The sequence below is a fragment of the Corylus avellana genome, chromosome ca9 (assembly GCF_901000735.1).
Source record: "Corylus avellana chromosome ca9, CavTom2PMs-1.0".
In the NCBI taxonomy this organism is placed as follows: Eukaryota; Viridiplantae; Streptophyta; class Magnoliopsida; order Fagales; family Betulaceae; genus Corylus; species Corylus avellana.
In genome coordinates this window covers 18,946,220-18,965,830 of record NC_081549.1, presented here as the reverse complement: position 1 = coordinate 18,965,830, position 19,611 = coordinate 18,946,220, and the positions used below count along the sequence as shown (strand labels likewise).

At 35.0% G+C, this 19,611-nt stretch overlaps 3 protein-coding genes across 3 annotated transcripts; 1 reads left to right on the top strand and 2 right to left on the bottom strand.

Annotated features, from left to right (window-relative positions):
- Positions 1–1,682: 1,682 nt before the first annotated feature.
- Positions 1,683–4,318, top strand: LOC132161909 (probable protein phosphatase 2C 4). Its single transcript, XM_059572129.1, has 4 exons — positions 1,683–3,050; positions 3,139–3,252; positions 3,840–4,104; positions 4,203–4,318. Exons 1-4 carry the CDS (start codon positions 1,683–1,685, stop codon positions 4,316–4,318), a joined length of 1,863 nt encoding a protein of 620 aa, XP_059428112.1.
- Positions 4,319–6,592: 2,274 nt separating this feature from the next.
- LOC132161800 (pectin acetylesterase 5-like) lies at positions 6,593–12,694 on the bottom strand. The gene is made up of 12 exons (XM_059571994.1): positions 12,191–12,694; positions 12,004–12,086; positions 11,760–11,889; positions 11,570–11,643; positions 10,968–11,057; positions 10,657–10,781; positions 9,854–9,914; positions 9,411–9,464; positions 9,208–9,285; positions 9,002–9,107; positions 8,401–8,546; positions 6,593–7,029 (listed from the first exon to the last, which is right to left on the bottom strand). The coding sequence occupies exons 1-12, from the start codon at positions 12,417–12,419 to the stop codon at positions 6,916–6,918; spliced, it is 1,290 nt and encodes a 429-aa protein (XP_059427977.1). The 5' UTR covers positions 12,420–12,694; the 3' UTR covers positions 6,593–6,915.
- Positions 12,695–14,779: 2,085 nt separating this feature from the next.
- LOC132161785 (dol-P-Glc:Glc(2)Man(9)GlcNAc(2)-PP-Dol alpha-1,2-glucosyltransferase) lies at positions 14,780–18,830 on the bottom strand. The gene is made up of 9 exons (XM_059571970.1): positions 18,622–18,830; positions 18,405–18,502; positions 18,222–18,310; positions 17,252–17,585; positions 16,845–17,124; positions 16,504–16,641; positions 16,202–16,406; positions 15,775–15,917; positions 14,780–15,627 (listed from the first exon to the last, which is right to left on the bottom strand). Exons 2-9 carry the CDS (start codon positions 18,492–18,494, stop codon positions 15,368–15,370), a joined length of 1,539 nt encoding a protein of 512 aa, XP_059427953.1. The 5' UTR covers positions 18,495–18,502; positions 18,622–18,830; the 3' UTR covers positions 14,780–15,367.
- Between the last annotated feature and the right edge of the window lie 781 nt (positions 18,831–19,611).

Here is a 19,611-nt window from a genome sequence, read left to right as displayed (position 1 = left end):
GAGACGAGTATTCAAAATATATATATAAAAATATTACTTGTCTATATAGAGTAGACATGGCTACATCTTATGTGATAATGAATACATTAACGAACAAGTGTATAAATAAGGATTTTGTAGTGCATATCACACATAAAAATAAATAAAAGAGATGTGATACAGTCACAACTTAAATTTAACTTGGCCCAACTTCTAAATCAAACTTTTCTCTCTCTCTAGTTTAAGGCTCTCTCTCTCCTCCACAGACAGTTTTTTTTTGTTTTGTTTTTTTTTTTTTTTTTTTAACTTAAGTGAAAAGTTGGACCAAAGTTGAGTTTAAGTTGTGCATTTATTATTTTCCAAAATTAAATAAAATTAAATAAAGAATAATTTTTATAAAAATCTGGTCGAAGAAATAAATATTTTATGGTGCATACCACAAGAAAGAAAATATATTCAAATAGATCTAGAGGACGAATTAAGATCATCTACAATTTCTAAGGTATTCTATATCATATACTATTCTTTAAATAATTCTAACCACTGTTTTTAAATTAAATAATTAAGATTATTCACAATGATATATTTCAATTTTATTAACTTAATATGTATTATATTTTATCACGTTATAAAAATGATAACTACTAATTAATGTGGATAAAAATAAATTTATAAAAATGAACTTAAAAAGCAATAATACAGATTTAAAAAATTATAAATGATAAAATTATAAAATACAATAAGAATGCCAAAACAATAATTTTGATATTTTAATAGCATTTACATTTTCTTTTGTTTACTTTTTTTTAATTAAAAAAGGGTACCGAAATGCAACCAACTGTAGCTATTCTACGTTAGCATTATCATATAAGTAACACCTACCTGCTAAAATTTGCTTTAGAGGGGGCTTAGATGGTGAAGAACCGCACACGCTCGATCTCTCAAAACCAATTGAGATATAACCTTAGTGGTGAAAATGCGGTTACGAGCTAACCGCAACCGCCTAGGTGGTTAATTGGTAGTTAGAGGGTTATTAGCGCTTTTTAAAAGGAAAGAAGAGGAGGAAAAAAAAAACGGACATCAGTAAAATTTAAAGTGACTAACACTAATTAGGAGTGAGTGATTCTCATTACGAAATTTGAAATTCAATTGTAGTACATACCTGTTGTGAACTGCTCAAAAGGAACCTAAATAGCTAAGCGACCCAACAGCATCCAATCAACCCTACACAGCCTGACCTTACTCTTGACTAACACTAATCAAGAGTAAGCACTAATCATGAGTAAGTGATTGTCGACACATGTTTCCTAGTAAATGCCTAACTATGTAAAAATTACCTACGGAACTACCGCTACTGCTGATGATATTTTCTTTTGTTTACTTAAAAACCTGTTTAATGGTTTGACTTTGATATTATCAGATTTCATTACTATTATAATTTTTTAAATTTTTCTCCGCCCGCATGCGCTCGACTCTCTACAGCCCAGAGTCAACTCCCCCATTAACGATAAAAATTGAAAAATGACAAAATATACCTGAAAAGTCAACCCCTCTAACATTTATAAAAAGTTCTCTCTTCACCTTTCCATCTTCTTCTTCTTCTTCTTCTTCTCTCTGAGTCTCCTTCTCTTCCTCTCTGAAGCACACAATCAACTGGAACACAACCAGAAGAAGAAAAGAAAGAGAATAATATTTACTTTTCCATGGGAAACGGCATCGGCAAGGCCTGCCACGGCTTTGCCGGTGACGGAGAGATCTCGAAGCGCTACAACGACGTCGGGGTGGTCCTGTCGGATCCTCTCGACGAGGGCTTGGGGCATTCCTTCTGCTACGTCCGACCCGACCCTCCCAGGCTCTCCTACTCGTCATCAAACTCAGAGGAGGATACTCAGGATAGGGACTCCGTCGCAACGACGGCGTTCCGGTCTATCTCCGGCGCCTCCGTCAGCGCCAACACCTCCACGCCTATCTCCACCTGTCTCGCGGACCTCATCGGCTCCTCCTTCGTCGACCGCGCCGCCTCGTTCGCGAGCTCCACCTCCTTCGCCTCAACCCCTCTCCAACCGGTCCGTCGATGCTCCACTTGCGAGCTGGTACCCGGCTCCGGCCCGATGGAGAGAGGATTCATGTCGGGTCCAATGGAGCGAGGGTTCGTATCCGGCCCGATTGACTCGGGTCCCATAGAGGAAGCAGCACGTGAACAGCTACCGATTGAAAATATAGTCAAGTCCAAGAAACGGCGTCGTTGGTTTAACAACATCTTCAAGAAACTGATATCAAGCGCGATCGCTTGTGGGCACAAGCCGGTGATGGCGCCGGTTAAAGGTGCCGTCAATGCCAGTGATTCGGGTGGTTGTATTCACTTGAAAGATGGCGAGTATTTTAAAGAGAGAAAAAGTCTTCAGTGGGCGCAAGGAAAGGCAGGGGAGGATCGAGTACAGGTGGTGATTTCTGAGGAACATGGTTGGGTTTTTGTGGGGATTTATGATGGGTTTAACGGCCCTGATGCAACCGAGTATTTGATTTCTAATCTTTACCCTGCAGTGCACAGGGAGCTCATGGGCAATGAATCCCAATCAAGGAATTTTGATGAGGAAAATGAGATATCAGGAAATGGGGAAATGATGGATTTAGATTCTAATTCAAAGAGAAAACAGGGTAATAGTTCCAAGAACAAGAGGAATTTTGAATCTGATGGGGAGAGAAGTAATCATTCAGAGGTGTTGAAGGCTCTGTCTGAGGCCTTGAGGAAAACAGAGGATGAATATTTGGATATTGCTGATAAGATGGTGAGGAATAATCCAGAGTTGGCTCTAATTGGTTCATGTGTTCTGGTGATGCTGATGAAGGGTGAAGATGTTTACTTGATGAATGTGGGTGACAGCCGGGCGGTGTTGGCTCAGGAGGCTGAGCTTGATGATCTCCGGCCAAGGAAGGTTCACCAGGACTTGAAACAGATCAATGAGGATATCCTAAGCAATCAGAACTTTTATTTTGGAGTTGCATGCGGGGGATTACAAAATCTAATTCCCCTGCAGCTCACCACGGATCACAGCACAAATGTGGAAGAGGTAAATTTATATATGGTTTTCAGTAATATGATCTCTTGTTTTGATGATGTGAATTTTACATGACAGAGAGGCCTTTTTTGGGTTTCAGGAAGTTGAGAGAATTAGAAATGAGCATCCTGATGATGCTTCTGCAGTTGTCAATGAAAGGGTGAAAGGTTATCTTAAGGTCACTCGGGCCTTTGGGGTTGGCTTTCTCAAACAGGTATATATTGTAAGCTTATAATGGGTAAGAATCTTCGACCCTGATTCACTAATTTTGTGTTGAACTTTTGTCGAATTCGTAAGTTGTATAAAAAATTGTTAGCCCTTATGTCTTGTGTTGATTTTTGGGTCATGTCGAGATACGAGTATAAGAGCATATTTAAGATTATATTTGAGAAATAGAACTTTTAAGTTAAAAAATATTTTTTTGGCAAAAATTTCATTCTTAAGCTTTTGTCAAAAATACGTTTTGGCCATTTTTGGACTTTTTAAACTCTTAAAAGTGCTTTCAATTTTTTTTACCAAACGGATACTTTTTTTTTTTTTTTAAGTGAACTTTTTTAGTGTTAAACGCACTTTTAAGCCTCTTAAATGGACATCCAAACATGTACTAAGACTATAAGACAACTATAATTTGGCTCATTTAATTAAATAAGCATGACCCACAATCCAAACTTGTTAATTTTATGTTGGGTTCTTGTCCAATTCACAAATCATTAAAAAAATTATTGATTCTACGCAAAAGTATACATATTTTAAGTAAGTTTAGGCTATCATTTACATAAGAAATCACTTATTTGTTTGCAGCCCAAGTGGAATGATGCACTTTTGGAGATTTTTAGAGTCAACTACGTTGGGAGCTCCCCTTACATCACATGTCTTCCTTCACTCTACCACTTGAGACTTGGCCCCAGGGATAGATTCTTGATATTGTCTTCTGATGGACTTTACCAGTACTTCACCAATGAAGAAGCTGTCCTTCATGTTGAATCCTTCATTGCTTCGTTTCCTGAAGGAGACCCTGCACAACATCTCATTGAAGAAGTGTTGTTCCGAGCGGCAAAGAAATTTGGTAAATTAATCCTTTTATCTCCCAACATGAAATTCAGAAAATAAATAAATAAATAAATAATTGAATCTAATCTGGTAATTGGCTCGGGATATTTGCAGGTATGGACTTCTATGAGTTGCTTGATATCCCACAAGGGGAACGACGTCGTTATCACGATGATGTTTCCATCATCATTATCTCTTTGGAGGGACGAATATGGCGTTCATCTATGTAAATAGAGGTCTATATATTCAGAAAAAAAAAGAAAAAAAGAAAAAAGAATATATATATTATCGAAGAGGTTGGGCAAATTCTGTATTTCTTTCTGCCTTCTCTTCTTTTCGCCATATTGTCCCCATGGTGGTACACGTCACCATCTATAAAGGTTTCCATTTTCCCATAAGGGCATCTTAACATGGAAAATGCAGGTTGAATTGAGAGGTAAACTGTATTTTTATGATATCTTGTTAAAATAATATTAATTTTAAAAATTAAAACAGATAAAAACGGATCAATTTAATCGTTTAATCAATATTTTGACAACAATAATCACGGCTTTTGGTTTAAACAAAACTAAATAATATGTTCAAAAGATGCACCAAATAATCATATTTATTAATATGTATCGACATCAAACGAATTGTCAAAAAGAAACATCAGGATGGTCGTACTAAATCAACCATATTTTCAAATTCTAATATCTGATTAAGACAATTTTGTTAGTCTTAGGAAACTTATTCAAAGGATGACAAATTTTTATTTTATGAATATATTTTAATTTCAACATTTATTAGGTCAAAACATGCTATCAATGAAAGTTCAACAATCTTGTTCATAAAGCTCTTTTGAAATGTCGCATTACATGTCTCGTTCGAACAAGATGTTGCATCATGCAAAAACCCGAGACGTTCGGCTAGTAACGGAGAGAGGGGGGGACCTACCCCCGTCTCCCCCAAAATAAGGAAGAAAAAAAAAAAAGGTGAAGTTTTAATTTTTGTCATTTGGCTCGCCCCATCCCATCCAAAGAAGTTTCCTGATTGATGTCCCAACCATTGAGTTGGAAAATTTGTTAATTTAAATGAAAGTTTGTTGGGTAGATGCACAGTTAAGACGGTTGCAAGTGGTTTAGGTCTCTCTAATCACATGAAGTAATAATTAATTAATTAATATTAAAATGAAAACTGAGCTTTTGATATCTCAACCGCATGTCATTGTCAAAATGCCCTCTTTTATAGGAACAGGTGAGAGTGATACTCCCATACGACAACCAGAATACCTGCCCATTTAACCGATTGTGAGAAACTGGAGAAGTCTTTTTAACTGAATAATTCTGGATTGACTCTTTCAAGCACATGGTTCATATTTTCAATGATAACATTTATTAATTCTAGGTTTTGGGTGGAATATTTCAATACAAATGTATAAATTTTATTTTATTACATTTAACGGTGTTTGTAATTGGGTCAGTGATATATATAACACTGGCACGCCAGTGTTATTTAATTACAAAAATATAATTAAATAAATTTATTACATTTAACGGTGTTTGTAATTGGGCTAGTGATATATATAACACTGGCACGCCAGTGTTATTTAATTACAAAATATAATTAAATAATTATTTAAACAGTATATATATATATATATATATATTATAACACTGGCGTGCATGACTATTCATGCATGCTAGTATTATATAAATCATTGCTCATGTAATTGTTGTTGGTAAGTTGGGTATTGCATCTGGGGAATTGTATCGAAAACCTAGAGGGCATAACCCATGCCATCATTTCTGGATATAACATTGCACTGATGCAGCAGATGAGAAAAGAATAAATTCGTCTATAGTTTTATTTAGGTTTTATATTTTAAAGAGTTCATGTATTTTGCAATTTAATAATAGGCTTGGCCTGAGCTCTTTTATAATTTGATAATGGGTTTGGCCCAAAAGTAAGTCAATTTATGGTTAGGGTATCTCACTGTCCTTTTTTTTCTTTTTCTTTTGGACATATCTGCACAAGAGGGGAGGAAGAAGATTCGAACTAGTGATTTTCGCTTCATTAGGCGTGATCTTAGCCGATTGAGCTATCTCTTGGGGGACAGTGAAAACAGATTATGACATTGAAAAAACAGATGTTTTGTTGGAGACATTGATTCATTTTCTCTTTGGTAGTGAAACTCTACCAAAAAACCATTGTTGATTAGTAGACTTCCATCAACGTGGTTTTATTTATCTTTTTATGTTCTTTCGTCTGGTGTCAAATTTGATTAGTGGACTTCGATCAATGTGGTTTTATTTATCTTTTTATGTTCTTCTTCTGTCCCGTGTCGCCTAAATAAAACTAGACTAATTTATCATTTTCTCATCCTACATCATGCACAAAACTTGATGACTTCGCCCATGGCATCGTTTTTTGCTGAGAGGCCGAGCTGGAGGAGTTGATAGTGATATTGCTTGAGCTCGCTCAGCCATTTGAGCTTTTGAGAAAGAAATGGAAAGGTTTCAGTCTCACAAAATAGTGAATATATAGCAAGTGTAAAACAGCATCGTTTTTTCTTTGTAAAGAATGCAATTGAAAAAGTTCTGTGACTTCAACAAAAGCAGTTGGCACAACAGAGTTTTGAACTCAGTGTGATACAATTGTCTTCACTCTTTGTATATTAATCACAGCCTAACACTGCAATGGATTCCAATTGGCCATAATCTGCTTAAATACAGGATCATCATGCTTTGGACATGCAGAAAAACAATTCCATCTGCGTGTTTTGAGAATTTGGAGATCTGGAGCTGAGAATAACCCATTAGAAAAAACTAGACAGTAAAAAGCTCCATCACCCTCGAGTGAAATCCAGATTGTGGCAGGTGGGATTGCATGGATAAGGGCAGTCAATTTGCTTCACTTTGTTTCGATTGAAGAACCAATCACCTACAGACTCTGCAATGGTCTGTTCAAGAGCAGTAAAACTCTCAGAGTCAAAGAACTAATATGGTTAGGAAATATGACAGAAATCCAATTAGAAAGCAAATTTTAATGCAACTTCAGATGTCACAAGCAACAATAAGACAGTTCAACACTATGGTCGGTAACATATATGAACATTTACAAATCATCTGATGGAACCATCATAAAAATCACAAAGACCAGACCAATCCAATTCAATTACATTTGTATAACATAGTTGGCTGGTGCATGGAATTTTTGAAAACCAGGTTGAAGTGTTTCAATTCAGTTATGAATTACTATGGTGGCAACAAGAGGCATATTCTAAGTAATTGCATTACGGAATTCAAGTATGCATTTTACAAATAGATCAATGCACCGATGTGAACATTGAACATATGTAAGCAACCTCATATGAAATAGAACTTTACAAGGAGAAATGTTACACGTACTTCCACTTTCACACTCTCAAATCCACACTTTTTAACGTGGCACTAAAAATCACCATTAGATTTTGGTTTGATCACTATTGGATTTTTAGTACAATGTCAGAGAATGGGGGAGTGAGTGTGTGTAACATTTCCCTTTTCAAGAGATCCAAAACAAAAAGAGTGTGTAATAATTGCGATCCTATTTTATGGAGGTATTGGTAATTTTAGTTATTAGTTGGGATTTTCGGAAAATGGTAGGCTCAATGTAATAATGAGAATGGACCACTGCATGAGTCAAATGATTTAATTTTAAAATCTTACATCAAATGACAAGATAGCTTAATGGAATAATTTATAACATTACTAATAGATGGGAACAAGAAAAAACCCCACGAGATCACAATTTTTAGTTCACATTAATTAAAAAAAAAAAAAAAACAAAAAAACAAAAACAAAACAAAAACTCTAGACTAATAACCCTAGCCGCCCATATGTATAGACCTCTACATTTTTAAAATTTGAAAAAATTTAGCTTGAGATGGAAAGCTAGTTATTTTAGCAATTAACTTTAATTCTTTTGTTATCAATCTAGCCATGCATATACCCATATTTACACGTTTTTTTTGCTAGAATATACCCAAATTTATAATAAATCAAATACGAAATCATTAATTGTATTTACCTATTTTGCAAGGCCTTTATTTCAAAGCCCACTAAGTATAAAATACTATTGCTAAAATTTTAATCTCCCATACTCCATCAATTCGGCTACCATTTGATGTCATTTTATCAGGCATCTATTATTATAATTAGTTTATTGCTCTGATAAGTCTTATAGTTCTTTGTGCCTCTGAGTAAATAAGTCAACAAACCTATCTCGAGCGGATAGGGGGTGTTACAGTGTGTTTTTGAGAGAGAGAGAGAGAGAGAGAGAGTTTGCTTACCTTCTTGTTTATTCTTGGAGACTTGGGTGAATGCCATGTGTCAGGCATCCATGTCTGGCAATGAACAAAGCAAGAATTTATAAACATCCCCCCTTCCTTGTTTTTTTGGAATTCACTCAGTGCCTCGAGCAGAGAACTGCGGAAACCTGTATATAATAAATTTATACGTGATATGGACAACAATTTGGGCAAAGTGTACTCTTTAACTCATTATATCTGAAAGAAAGACCACTGGTTCAGGTTGCCATTAGCCAAATGACAAGAGGCAATTGGATCCATAACAACTTTGGTATTCTAGTCATCTATGCCACCTTGTTTCGTGATAATGCTGTCTTCCATCTAGTCTTTGACTAGAAATGCTCATACTACCAATGTGAATAAGATAAACTGATAATCTAACTATAACCATAAGTAAATACACTGGTTTCTAGTCCAAGAAATCTCTATGATCTGCTGCATTAGCTAACTTTCAACTATGGGATCATTATATAATAGCCCTTGAAAATGAGGGTATCATAACCGCCTGCCAGTGTTACATTAGTCAATAGGAATGTTATTTAACCACAATCTAAAATTGGGTAGCAAGGTACACATCAATTACCTTGTAGTGTTGCAATCTGACTAGGATTACATTTATGAATGTTTAGTCTGCAATTTTGCCAGCTGTGATGAGGATCTGACGCATCTGGTACCAAGATATTTTGTATCTAGAGATCATCTAATGATTAATTAGCATCATGAGATAAGAATGGAAAAATCATAATCCCTTAACGAGCAAATGAAGCATGTGTTTTAAGGAAAAGTTACCTGCCAGAAGTCATAAGCTGGGTTGACAAGAAACACTGGAGTCTTTATGTTTTTGATAATCTCCCGAGGGAAGAGGCACTGCCATTGCAATTCATAACAGATAATATGGGATAATTGTTAGAGAAATGATCGGGCAGCAGAATGAAAAGCACATCTCAAATTTGATAAGTTACAAAATATACTAAATGAAGAATAAACCCTGCCTTATGTGGTTCCATTCTCGCAACACAATCCTTGTGCAAACTTTTTGCTACACCCTGACAGCGAGATGAAAGGTAAGCAAGTGATAACAACAAAAATTCCAATTAGAAAAAAAAAAAAAAAAAAAAATCATTCTTTCTTCTTCTCTGTTTCTTTTTTGGTGGAAAAGTAAAAAGACGGTTAATACTGGACACAGGGGGGGATCCAAAACATTTTAGCTTGTCCCTATGATGGAGGTACCTCGGCAAGACTTCTAATCATATGGAATATGCAGAGTAGGTAAACACAGGAAGGTCAAGGATCTGAAAAATAAATCTTACTAACAGATGCACCATACTGTATATTCTGATCTATTTTGACTAGTAGTGTGCCCCCTACAATTGTTGCATGTATAAGTACCATCTAACAATCAATTATATAAGATTAGTAAAGGACAGAGCACAACCTGAAGTTGGACAACATCACGATAGAAAGATCCAAAAACTTGATTTCCAAGAACATCCTTCCTGAAATCAATGAAAGATAAAAAGTGGCTCAGTTTTCTTTGTATATAATCATGTTTAAAGCAAAGAGGCTGAACAAATAAGGAGGGACAGAACTACATAAAGATCATGGGGGGATATATGTAAAAATATATGTAATTTTAGGATTAAATTAGGTTTGGTCCTCTATCAAAATTAAGCTTAACCCCTTATTCATACTTTGGTGCCTCCGAATGAAAAATCCTAGTTCCGTTTAGAAACAAGCATTATACAAGCACAATTAGTTGCTAAATTCATGCATGCAGGAATTTGTTTCAAAAGCCATGGTGTAGCTTGTTACTCCATCATAGATCCCCCAGGTATATATATTCACTTACGCAGAAGAATTGTCAAAAGTTGCAGGAAAATATAATGGTCTAAATGGTTTCCAACTTTCCATAATGTTATGGTTTTCTTAGACAATTTAAACTTAATAAATAGAACAGGCAACTTTCAGATACATGTATAAAATGTATACCTAAAGAGTAGTGCTACTCTTTACACCGGCTGGCGTAGCTTTTTTTAAGTAGCTTTTATTTTGGTTTTTTTTTTAGTGACTGACATGGGAAGACACTTAAAACACGTCTTAAGTCATGTCAGCTTGTGAGAAATGGGTTTAAAGAGTAGCATTACTCAACCAGAAAACATGATATTAAAGGACTCCAAAATTGATAGCATACAACTCCTTAGATAACAAATTAGCGGATAAAGGAAAAGAAAAACATACTCATCAAGGAAAAAACCTGCGTCGGAAAGACACTTGACAGTGGCATCCTTGGGCAGAAATGTTGGAAAATCATCACAATGTATAAGAGAAGCCAAACCTCCAGCAGAGCATCCTGAAAGAAGAGCCTGCAATGATATCAAATATGTCAAAGATTGAATCAAACATATATGCACACAATATTATCATCAACTTTACTTAAATAGGCTTTACATGTATAAAATTGTCTATATCTCATAATTGAAGTAACTATTTTCATAAAAAAACACATCTATTAGCATTAGTGAGAAATTTATTAATACCAAGGAAGCTACCTGTTTTGCACTAGACAAGCCAAGTGATAAGAGTTCATCCATAAGTGCTTCCCAGATGAGCTGCCCTCTGAAGAAAAGTCCCGTTCCATTCTACAGCATGGAAGAATCGACTACATAACGAACACGCAAAGTAACTTTTTTCTTTTCATTAGCTATGCTAAGAAGGAAAATTCAAATTCACGGTAACTTACTACTTAATCAGAAACTATTAAGTCACAAGTTGTCCCAAAAGCATAAGGTGTGAGACTCAAAACATTGTATATATAACTAAAATTGGGGACAAACGTGCAAAATAACTTTTTTTCTTTTCATTAGCTGTGCTAAGAATGAAAATTCAAATTCACAGTGAATTACTACTTAATCCAAAACTGTTAAGTCTACAGTAGCCCCAAAAGCTTAAGGTGTAAGACTCAACATATTGTATATATAACTAAAACAGGGGATAAATTGTACAGCTTGGGTTTGAACTACGGACCTTTGTTATGATACTATGCAAAATCACCGGTTGTCTTATAAACTTAAGCTAAAAAGCAAATGATGAATTCAATAATTTAATTAATATTCTAACGGAAAGAAGGCAGAGTTTCTCCTATTACACTCACTTCACTTTCGGGGTGGCCGGCAAATGACGCGCCATCACAATAACGTATCTTGACTTTGTTCCAGCTGAAGAAATCTAAAACATGCTCCATAAAATTAGATTAAAAGACATCATTGACTGAATTATGAACATAGAGATTAACTGACTAAAGCTAGTGCAAGCACTAAATTAAGTAGCTTGGAGCAAATTACCAGGGTTTTGGGCCGGATCATGGCTCAAGATCCCGGAAAATGGAACTTGACGCTCCATGTACTTGGAAGAACCTAAAGGGTTTAAGCTGCGAGAAGAACATGATGATATTGTATCGCACCAACCTCCACCCTACACCTCAATCCCAAGAAACAAAAGAAACAAAATTTAAATAAGTTTATATACTACAGAAATGTTCATCAACAAAATTAGAAACATGGATTTTGATGGAAATGAAGTGAAAACCTCAATGTGAAGCAGCCAATTGTTAGACCCAGATCCAAACCCCTTCTGGAAATGGTACCCCGCGGGACTCCCATCTAAACAAACTGCGAATTCAAAGAAAAAAAAAAATTAATAATTCGAATAAACTCAAAAGGAAAAATTAAAAAATCAATTTGTTCTCATTGATTGTAGAGATAGGACGGCGTACGGGCGCCTCTGTCCTTGGCGTTGTGCAACAGGGTGAGGTCGACCAGATTGGCGTCGATGGAGTGGCTGCCATCGAATGGTTGGCTGACGTTAGAGTCATCGCCGCGCCAAGAGTTTGAGATGAGAGGGAAGATGAAGATTGCGACGGAGAATCCGACGGCTGCGATTGCCCAGTTCTTCTTGGCCCACTTCCTCCACCAAGTGAGAGCGCCAAGGCTCTGGTTCGCCATTGTCGTGCTCAGGTATCAATAGGCGGTCAACTAGAACGAGAGCGGACAGAGCTATTATTTTATACATCTTTTTTCGCACATCAACATGTCATTGCAGTCACATTCATCAATAAAAGAAAGAAATTAACACCCTCCGATCTTCATCTCATTAAATTATTAAAAAAACATTGTATAATTTTAGCATTTTTCCTTAGAGGAAGTGTGTGATTTAAGGAAAGAAGTTGGCCAGAGAAAACGAAGACGACAGATCTGCGACTGCGAGCGCTGCAGCGGCTACACCAAAATATCAAGCCCTGAAATAGTATTTACTGGACACAAATTTCATATATTTTCTTTAAATAGCTCTAATAAATGCTAATTGTTCTAATATATTTAAATTCTTCAAAAATCAATATTTGAATTAGAAAAATAATAAATGACGGTGAAGAATATTAACGAAAATATATACATCTCATATATTAGAAATATTTGACATTTATTAGGGTTAGAGCATTCAAATAAATATTTTTTTAAAATAAAATCTTGGATCATACAATAAATATCGCCGCTTAATGAAGGGTGCGTTTTTAAAAAAATAATCTGTGATTTTAAACCAAATCGCAACTTTAAGGTGTTTGGGATTGCGATTTTAAAAACGCAAAAAAATCTGCGATTTCCATAAGCTGATTAGAGGGTGCTTATTTGAAAAAGTGCGAATTTAAAACAAAATCACGATTTCTATTAAAAAAATATTTGGCACAATAGTTACATTTTTTAGAACGAGAATAAAAAAAATATCAAGAATATCCACCTAAAATATATTAAAACCCTTCTTTTCTTTTTTTTTTTTTTTTTCTTCATCCTCTCTGTCTTGTTCATCCTTATTGGTAATTTGGTCATGAAACCGCAATTATATGTTAATGTTATCCAAACACTCAATTGATAAAAAAAGTACTTTTTAATATGTTTTACCAAACGTCTGTGCGATTTTAAAAACGCAATTTTTAAAAACACAATTTTTAAAATCGCACTTATTAAAATCGCACTCCCAAACGGGCCGAAAAATCCAGTATGAGAAATTTTTTGAAATAAAATCTTGTAGTACACTACATGGCCTGTGGCTATATGTAATGATTTGGTGCAACAAATTATTAAAATGAAACTTGTCAGTAATTTATATGGAAAATTAAAAATCGGTTTAAGGATTAAAAAATATGAGTTAATGTCACATGTCGCAATTCTAGCCAACTACCTCTAATGAGGTTTCGGATATATATATATGATGATGATGATTAAATAGATTTTAAATAATATTTTATTTAATTACAAACTCCTATTATAAGTTTCCATTGTTTTCTCTCTATTTCTCTATTAATGGAGAGTTCTCTTTGAAATTAGTAGTGACTTATTCAAATTTGAATTATTCTCTTTTTCTCCAAATTCATTATTTTCTAACTAACTAATTGTTCAAGTCCTTAAAATCATTTTATATCTGATTATATATATACACGATGATTAAATAGACTTTAGATAATATTTTATTTAATTACAAACTCCTATAATAAGTTTCCATTGTTTTCTCTCTCTTTCTCTATTAATGGAGAGTTCTCTTTGAATTTATTATTGACTTATTCAAATTTGAATTATTCTCTTTTTCTCCAATTTCATTATTTTCTAACTAACTAATTGTTCAAGTCCTTCAAATCATTTTATATCTGATTAGTGATAAAAAAAAAAAAAATGTTAGAAAAACTTGAATATAAAACCTTAATAAGTAATTTTGCATTCCAAAAAATGAGAAGAATGATGTTTAAATTAAAATATAGTATCAAATTAAATATTATTTAGTTAATATTTAAATTTAAGAAAAATGCATCACTTAAACTTCGCACCTTAAGTTCCAAAGCGTAATAAGCTAGCCCTGGTTAGAGAAAATTTGTGTCCTTATTTACTAGCCCATAACCAGCGTGATGAACATACTTTTAACGCAATCAAATAAGTTCTCTCACCTTAGATTCAATGTTTAGTATCTTTTTGGTGTATCGAAAGCGTTTTATGTTTGTTTGTTTTTTTTTTTTTTTACAACAATCAAATAAGGTTTTACCCTCTTTTACTTTCAAAAGTAGAAACCCATTGCAATGAATTAAAACGTAAGACCTTTAATTTTAGTTTAATTCATATAAATTATGAACATGTTAAAATATTTGCTACCAAGTAAAAACAAAAAAAAAACAACAAAAAAAAGAAGAAGCAAGAATAAAACTTGAATTTTGTTTATAAAGGAACTCTGATATTGTTCGTATTGCGTGATACCTACTATATTTCAATATAAATAAAATTCATAATTATGAACATTGAGAAAAAAAAAAAAAAAAAAAAAGAAAAAAGAAACAAATATTTTGCATAAATTTAAAAAAGAAATCCAAAATCTTCACTCAATGCAATTAAATAAATCCTCTCACATATGAATGCTTAATTGAACAAAAATCCTACACATATTTTGACTTCAGCTTCGATTTTTTTTGAAAATATTAAGTCCTTCCAAAATCCGACTCGCACGGGCAGGAGCTGGGTTGGATTTCCGAAACTCGGTTTTTTGCCCACCCCACCGAACTTGAAGCTACGAATGAAGTGCTTCTTGCCAGAAAATTCAACTGGAAATATCGTTTGAAAAGAAATCGTGAGTAGGAGAGAACTGACGACTGGAGCCGACAGTGAATATGATCAGAAACTACAAGGTGAGGATGGGCTTAAGTTATGTGAAATGGATCTTGGGTTGCTGGGGTGGTGCCTGTTGGAGGTGCTAATAAAGAACAGCTGCAGTGAGATAAATAAGGGGAAAGACCAAAAAGAAGCATTCAAATAAAGAATTTCTTGATGAAAATCCCTTCATAGATGAAAAAATAATACTACCCAAAAATGACGTGTGTAAAGATCTGATGAATCCTTTAGCATTTCCTAGAAACTTTCTACCATATAAACCTCTGGATGCCAGGCTCATGGCTCCAATGGAAAGGCCGAAACAAAAAAAGCATCATTGTGAGAACATTGAGGGCTAGATATAGAAACCCCATGAGAAGCCAGCTTTGATAATCAGTAATAGGGGAATGAAGTATCAAGAAATAGAATGGTATAGTATAGTATCTGAACTCAATCAGTGGAGCAGGAACCAGAACTGCTGCAGTAGCCAAGAAGAATGCCAACACCCATATCTTCCTCTGGACTTTCCCTGCGTGAAACATGTAAGCAAACTCTTGGTGAGGCAGAAAGAAACTAAATATGATATGATGCCAATCAGGATTTAATAAACATAATTTCATTGGCTCCATTTTTTGTAACTATGCACGATGTGCAGAGATAGGAGCTGCATACTAACCCAATACGGTTAAGATTGAAAACCATGAATAAACATAGAGTGGGACCAGAAGGTATTTCATTGACCAATGAGCATTGATGACCTTGCGCCAGAGGTAGAATGGATAATGTCGATTGTCAGCCAGAAGATAGGGATGAGCTATGCTGAAACAGTCAGATAACCAAGTGATGAAACAGCAACAGAAACTAAAACTAGGTAAGCAGCTGTGATCTATTATATTGATGAAGTGAATTACAAAAATCAATTGAAAGTTGACCTTTCATATAAGAATACATTGCTAGACCGGCCACACACACTTAAATTGAATAGCATACTCTTCAGCTAAGCCAATCTTAGTGTTCCTCTATGACCATCGAGTTCAACTAGTTATAGCAGACAAACAACAAAATCACAATAACAATTTGCTTAACTGGTTATCTGACCTGACCTGAAGTAGTGCACAGAGAAGAAGCCAGCAATGACAGCCATTAACACTTGAAAGAAACTAAGAGGCCTTCTCTTCCAAAATGACTGGAACAGGTCTATGATTTGACCTAAACTGCAGTGCAGAGGAGCCACAGCAAGAGCAGAAACCAGACCAAAATACATGATCTGTGCAAAATGAGGTGAAACTGCATGAGCTTCTTTTGCACCTGCAATATCAGGATATACAGTGAGACAAAAGCTACAAAGACCCTTGATATTCCACAAAATATAAAAGGAGCAGGAGTAAACAAGATGAAACAATACCTAGAACTACACTCCCATTCCAACGGACAAAAGCCAAAAAAGCCAACAATACCATGAGAAAAGGGCTAAAGGAAACCAAAAGCTTCCACTTCATATGCCACGATCTTAATAAGATGACCTGAACCTCATCAAGCAAACCTGCAACACAATGCCACTGTATGTACCATAAAGGTTGAGGGACAAAAACATAAATGGTGAAGCAAGAATAACTAATGCGGCATGCTCATCATCCACAGCATGTAAGATAATGGGAATCAGTCTAGTATATGAACTTTAATAACTTAGTATGATTGCATCAATTACTAATAGATGAAAACTAATTTAAAAATGTGAATTCAAACCTGACATGTGGTTTGCTGAAAAGATGCTTGTACTTGGTATAGAATGTTTATCAGTATCCAAAGCGCTACTGAACTTTCGCTTTCTCAAGTTCAAGCCCCACGTGACATTATTTTTAGAAGTTAATCTATCAGTTTTCCTGATTGCTGCATCAATTTCATTTTCATTTACTTCTATTTTATCTCTTTCATGGGTCAGAGTAGCATCTATAACCCCAATGCATGCAACAAAAAACATCCATATTATATTGGTCTGTCGAATGACAACAGCCAAGGCACCAAGCTGCATGCAACAAAACGAGATTAATTTAACACTAGAATGAATATGTGTCTCTGCATGAGTATACACATGTATTCACGTTCAAACAAATTACATGGTTAATGAAAAAGGTTTGAGCAGAGTCCTTTACCAATGCACTGAACCAGTAACTCTTCTTTAAACTCGCAAGATACATAGCGAGCACTGCAGTAAGCGATGCAACATCTGTATAATAGAGAAAAGTGAAAAACCAGTGGAGGGGATATAAGGCTAGGACCACTGCAATAATTGTTGCTTTTCGTTCACTAAGAGTTGGTCTCAAGTGGGTGATTATCTCATATACAAGAATGCTGCATAATAACGCCAAAACACCATTTACAGATCGAAGAATCGCAGTGGTGCAGACTTCAGAAAATGATGAGTCTGCTTGTATAAGGAACATGCCTGGAAACAAAGAAGCAACATGGGCAAGTGAAAGATAGTACCTGCAAAAGTTTTAAATCACATATCAACTTCCTTATCTACATATTTATTCTGAATTGTGCTAAGCTGGCCCAATTAACTTACTGAGACCTAAGCAGCCCTTGTGGTGTTATTTTGATAGGCATTTGGAAAGATACAGAAAGCATGGTAAAATCAGCAAATTAAGCCCCTCAGCTAAAATTTCTTAATATCCCATGATATGCATATAATGATATATCAAGACAAATTATTCTCGGAGCAGCTTGCTGTTTCATCAATGAATAGACATTATAACACCTACAACCCCGCTTCCACACAATCTTTTATTTGCCTTTCCGCCCCCAATTCAGAGCAGAAGCTCAAGCATAACAGTAGCAACACTATACTGAAAATTCTATCGGCAATGTAAGAAACCCAAGATGATCCTACTTTCAACAGCAAAGCAGAAAATTCAAATTGCAAAAACCCAATCGATCAGTGGAAATTAACTACGACCCACTTACAACCTCTCATTTTATTATATCTTTCTTTGCTAAATATTCAATTCAAGAGCATGCCCCCCAATTGGATAGCAACCAGTAGAACTAAAAATTTCATCAACAAAATGAAAAAAAAATTATAATAATAAACGGAAAATGCAAATAGTTAGGAGAACGTACAGGCCAGGAGGAGTGGTAATCATTGGATCCCAGCTTCTAAAATTTCCTTTGCAGTACTGTTGAGCCTGAGGTGCGTGGAATATCTCATCCTATGCATTTCATCATAAGTGCATCAGTGTGCTAACAACCAACCAAATCAAAAGGAAAAAAAGAAAAAAGTAGTCTTGTTTTGTTTGGGCTTACCATGTAAGGCTCAGGAACTATGCGATTAACAAGGAAGGAAACGGGAATGACCCACAAGCTCACAATCACTGCCACAGCTATTCTTCCCATCTCTCTCTCTGGCGCGCGCGCGCGCCGACGGCAGAATCAATGTCACACAAATCCGTTTTCAATCATTCAGGTAAAATGGTAACGAACAAACACAATTTCTCTACGTTCGAATATAAATTCAGAGTACCTAAATCACAGTCCTAGGGTTTCATTCGCCGAGCAAAACGATTGTAACCGGTTGAATTTGGGGGAAGCGAAAATGCTTCAGACGGTGCGTTTTGGAGTTTGAGTTCAAGTGGGGTGCAGTGGGACGGATGGGGCAGACGCCGTTCCACATGAAAGGCAAAGGATAACGCCGTCTCACTCTGCCGTGTAGAATTGCCAGAACCCTTCTCTCTCTTCAAACATTACACTAACTCACTAAGGGCAATCCAAAAACAATGGAAAATTTTGCTGATGACTTTGATATGAAAGAAAGAATTTATTTTATACCAAAAAAATATTAAATAAAATATACTTCAAGTTCTTTTGTATTAGTGTGAATTTTTCAAATTCTTTTTTCATTTTCTGGAATGAAAAGTCATTTTTCTTTGAAAAATATTAGGGATCAATAAGTTTTTCATATTTAGCATATATTCTCTTACAAATTTGAACTCTCTCACGTTTTTTATTCGAATTGCTAATAATTTGAACAATAAAATTGTTAGAAATTTCTAACAAATAATGGGCTGAGGGTAGGTTGAAGTGAAATAACAAGATTACAATGCAAACATAGTTTCAAATGTAACAAAACTTGTATAATCATTTTCGTGGCTAAAGCAGTGCAACAAATTTTAAAGCTCAAGATAAAAAGAAAAAGAGAAATGCTAGTGGTCAATATTTTTTTTCATATTTGGCCAATTTTATTTTACAAATTAACCATTAGATTTGTGAACTTATGTAGATCCTATATAAGTTAAAGATGAACTCCATAAAGCTAATGGTCAAACCATTAGGTTTGTGAAGTTTACCATTGACTTATGTGAAGTCTATATAAGGCTATAAATCTAATAATTAATTTGTAAGAGAATATAAGTCAAATATGAAGAACTTATCAACTCCTTGCATTTCTCTTCTTATAAAGTCCACATGTCCAAAAAGGTCTTAAACAATTTACCTTCTACTCGGTTAGGTGATA

What these genes read in the sequence shown, in the direction of transcription:
- LOC132161909 (XM_059572129.1), top strand. Translation starts at nt 1,683, where the DNA reads ATGGGAAACGGCATCGGCAAGGCCTGCCACGGCTTTGCCGGTGACGGA. An exon ending in GGGTTGGCTTTCTCAAACAG is followed by an intron (nt 3,253 to 3,839) that starts GTATATATTGTA and finishes ATTTGTTTGCAG; the next exon opens with CCCAAGTGGAATGATGCACT. An exon ending in CCGAGCGGCAAAGAAATTTG is followed by an intron (nt 4,105 to 4,202) that starts GTAAATTAATCC and finishes GGATATTTGCAG; the next exon opens with GTATGGACTTCTATGAGTTG.
- LOC132161800 (XM_059571994.1), bottom strand. Translation starts at nt 12,419, where the DNA reads ATGGCGAACCAGAGCCTTGGCGCTCTCACTTGGTGGAGGAAGTGGGCC. An exon ending in TGATCCGGCCCAAAACCCTG is followed by an intron (nt 11,644 to 11,759) that starts GTAATTTGCTCC and finishes AGCATGTTTTAG; the next exon opens with ATTTCTTCAGCTGGAACAAA. An exon ending in CGAGAATGGAACCACATAAG is followed by an intron (nt 9,286 to 9,410) that starts GCAGGGTTTATT and finishes TTGCAATGGCAG; the next exon opens with TGCCTCTTCCCTCGGGAGAT.
- LOC132161785 (XM_059571970.1), bottom strand. Translation starts at nt 18,494, where the DNA reads ATGGGAAGAATAGCTGTGGCAGTGATTGTGAGCTTGTGGGTCATTCCC. An exon ending in GAATGGGAGTGTAGTTCTAG is followed by an intron (nt 16,407 to 16,503) that starts GTATTGTTTCAT and finishes CTGATATTGCAG; the next exon opens with GTGCAAAAGAAGCTCATGCA. An exon ending in TTCAATCTTAACCGTATTGG is followed by an intron (nt 15,628 to 15,774) that starts GTTAGTATGCAG and finishes TGTTTCACGCAG; the next exon opens with GGAAAGTCCAGAGGAAGATA.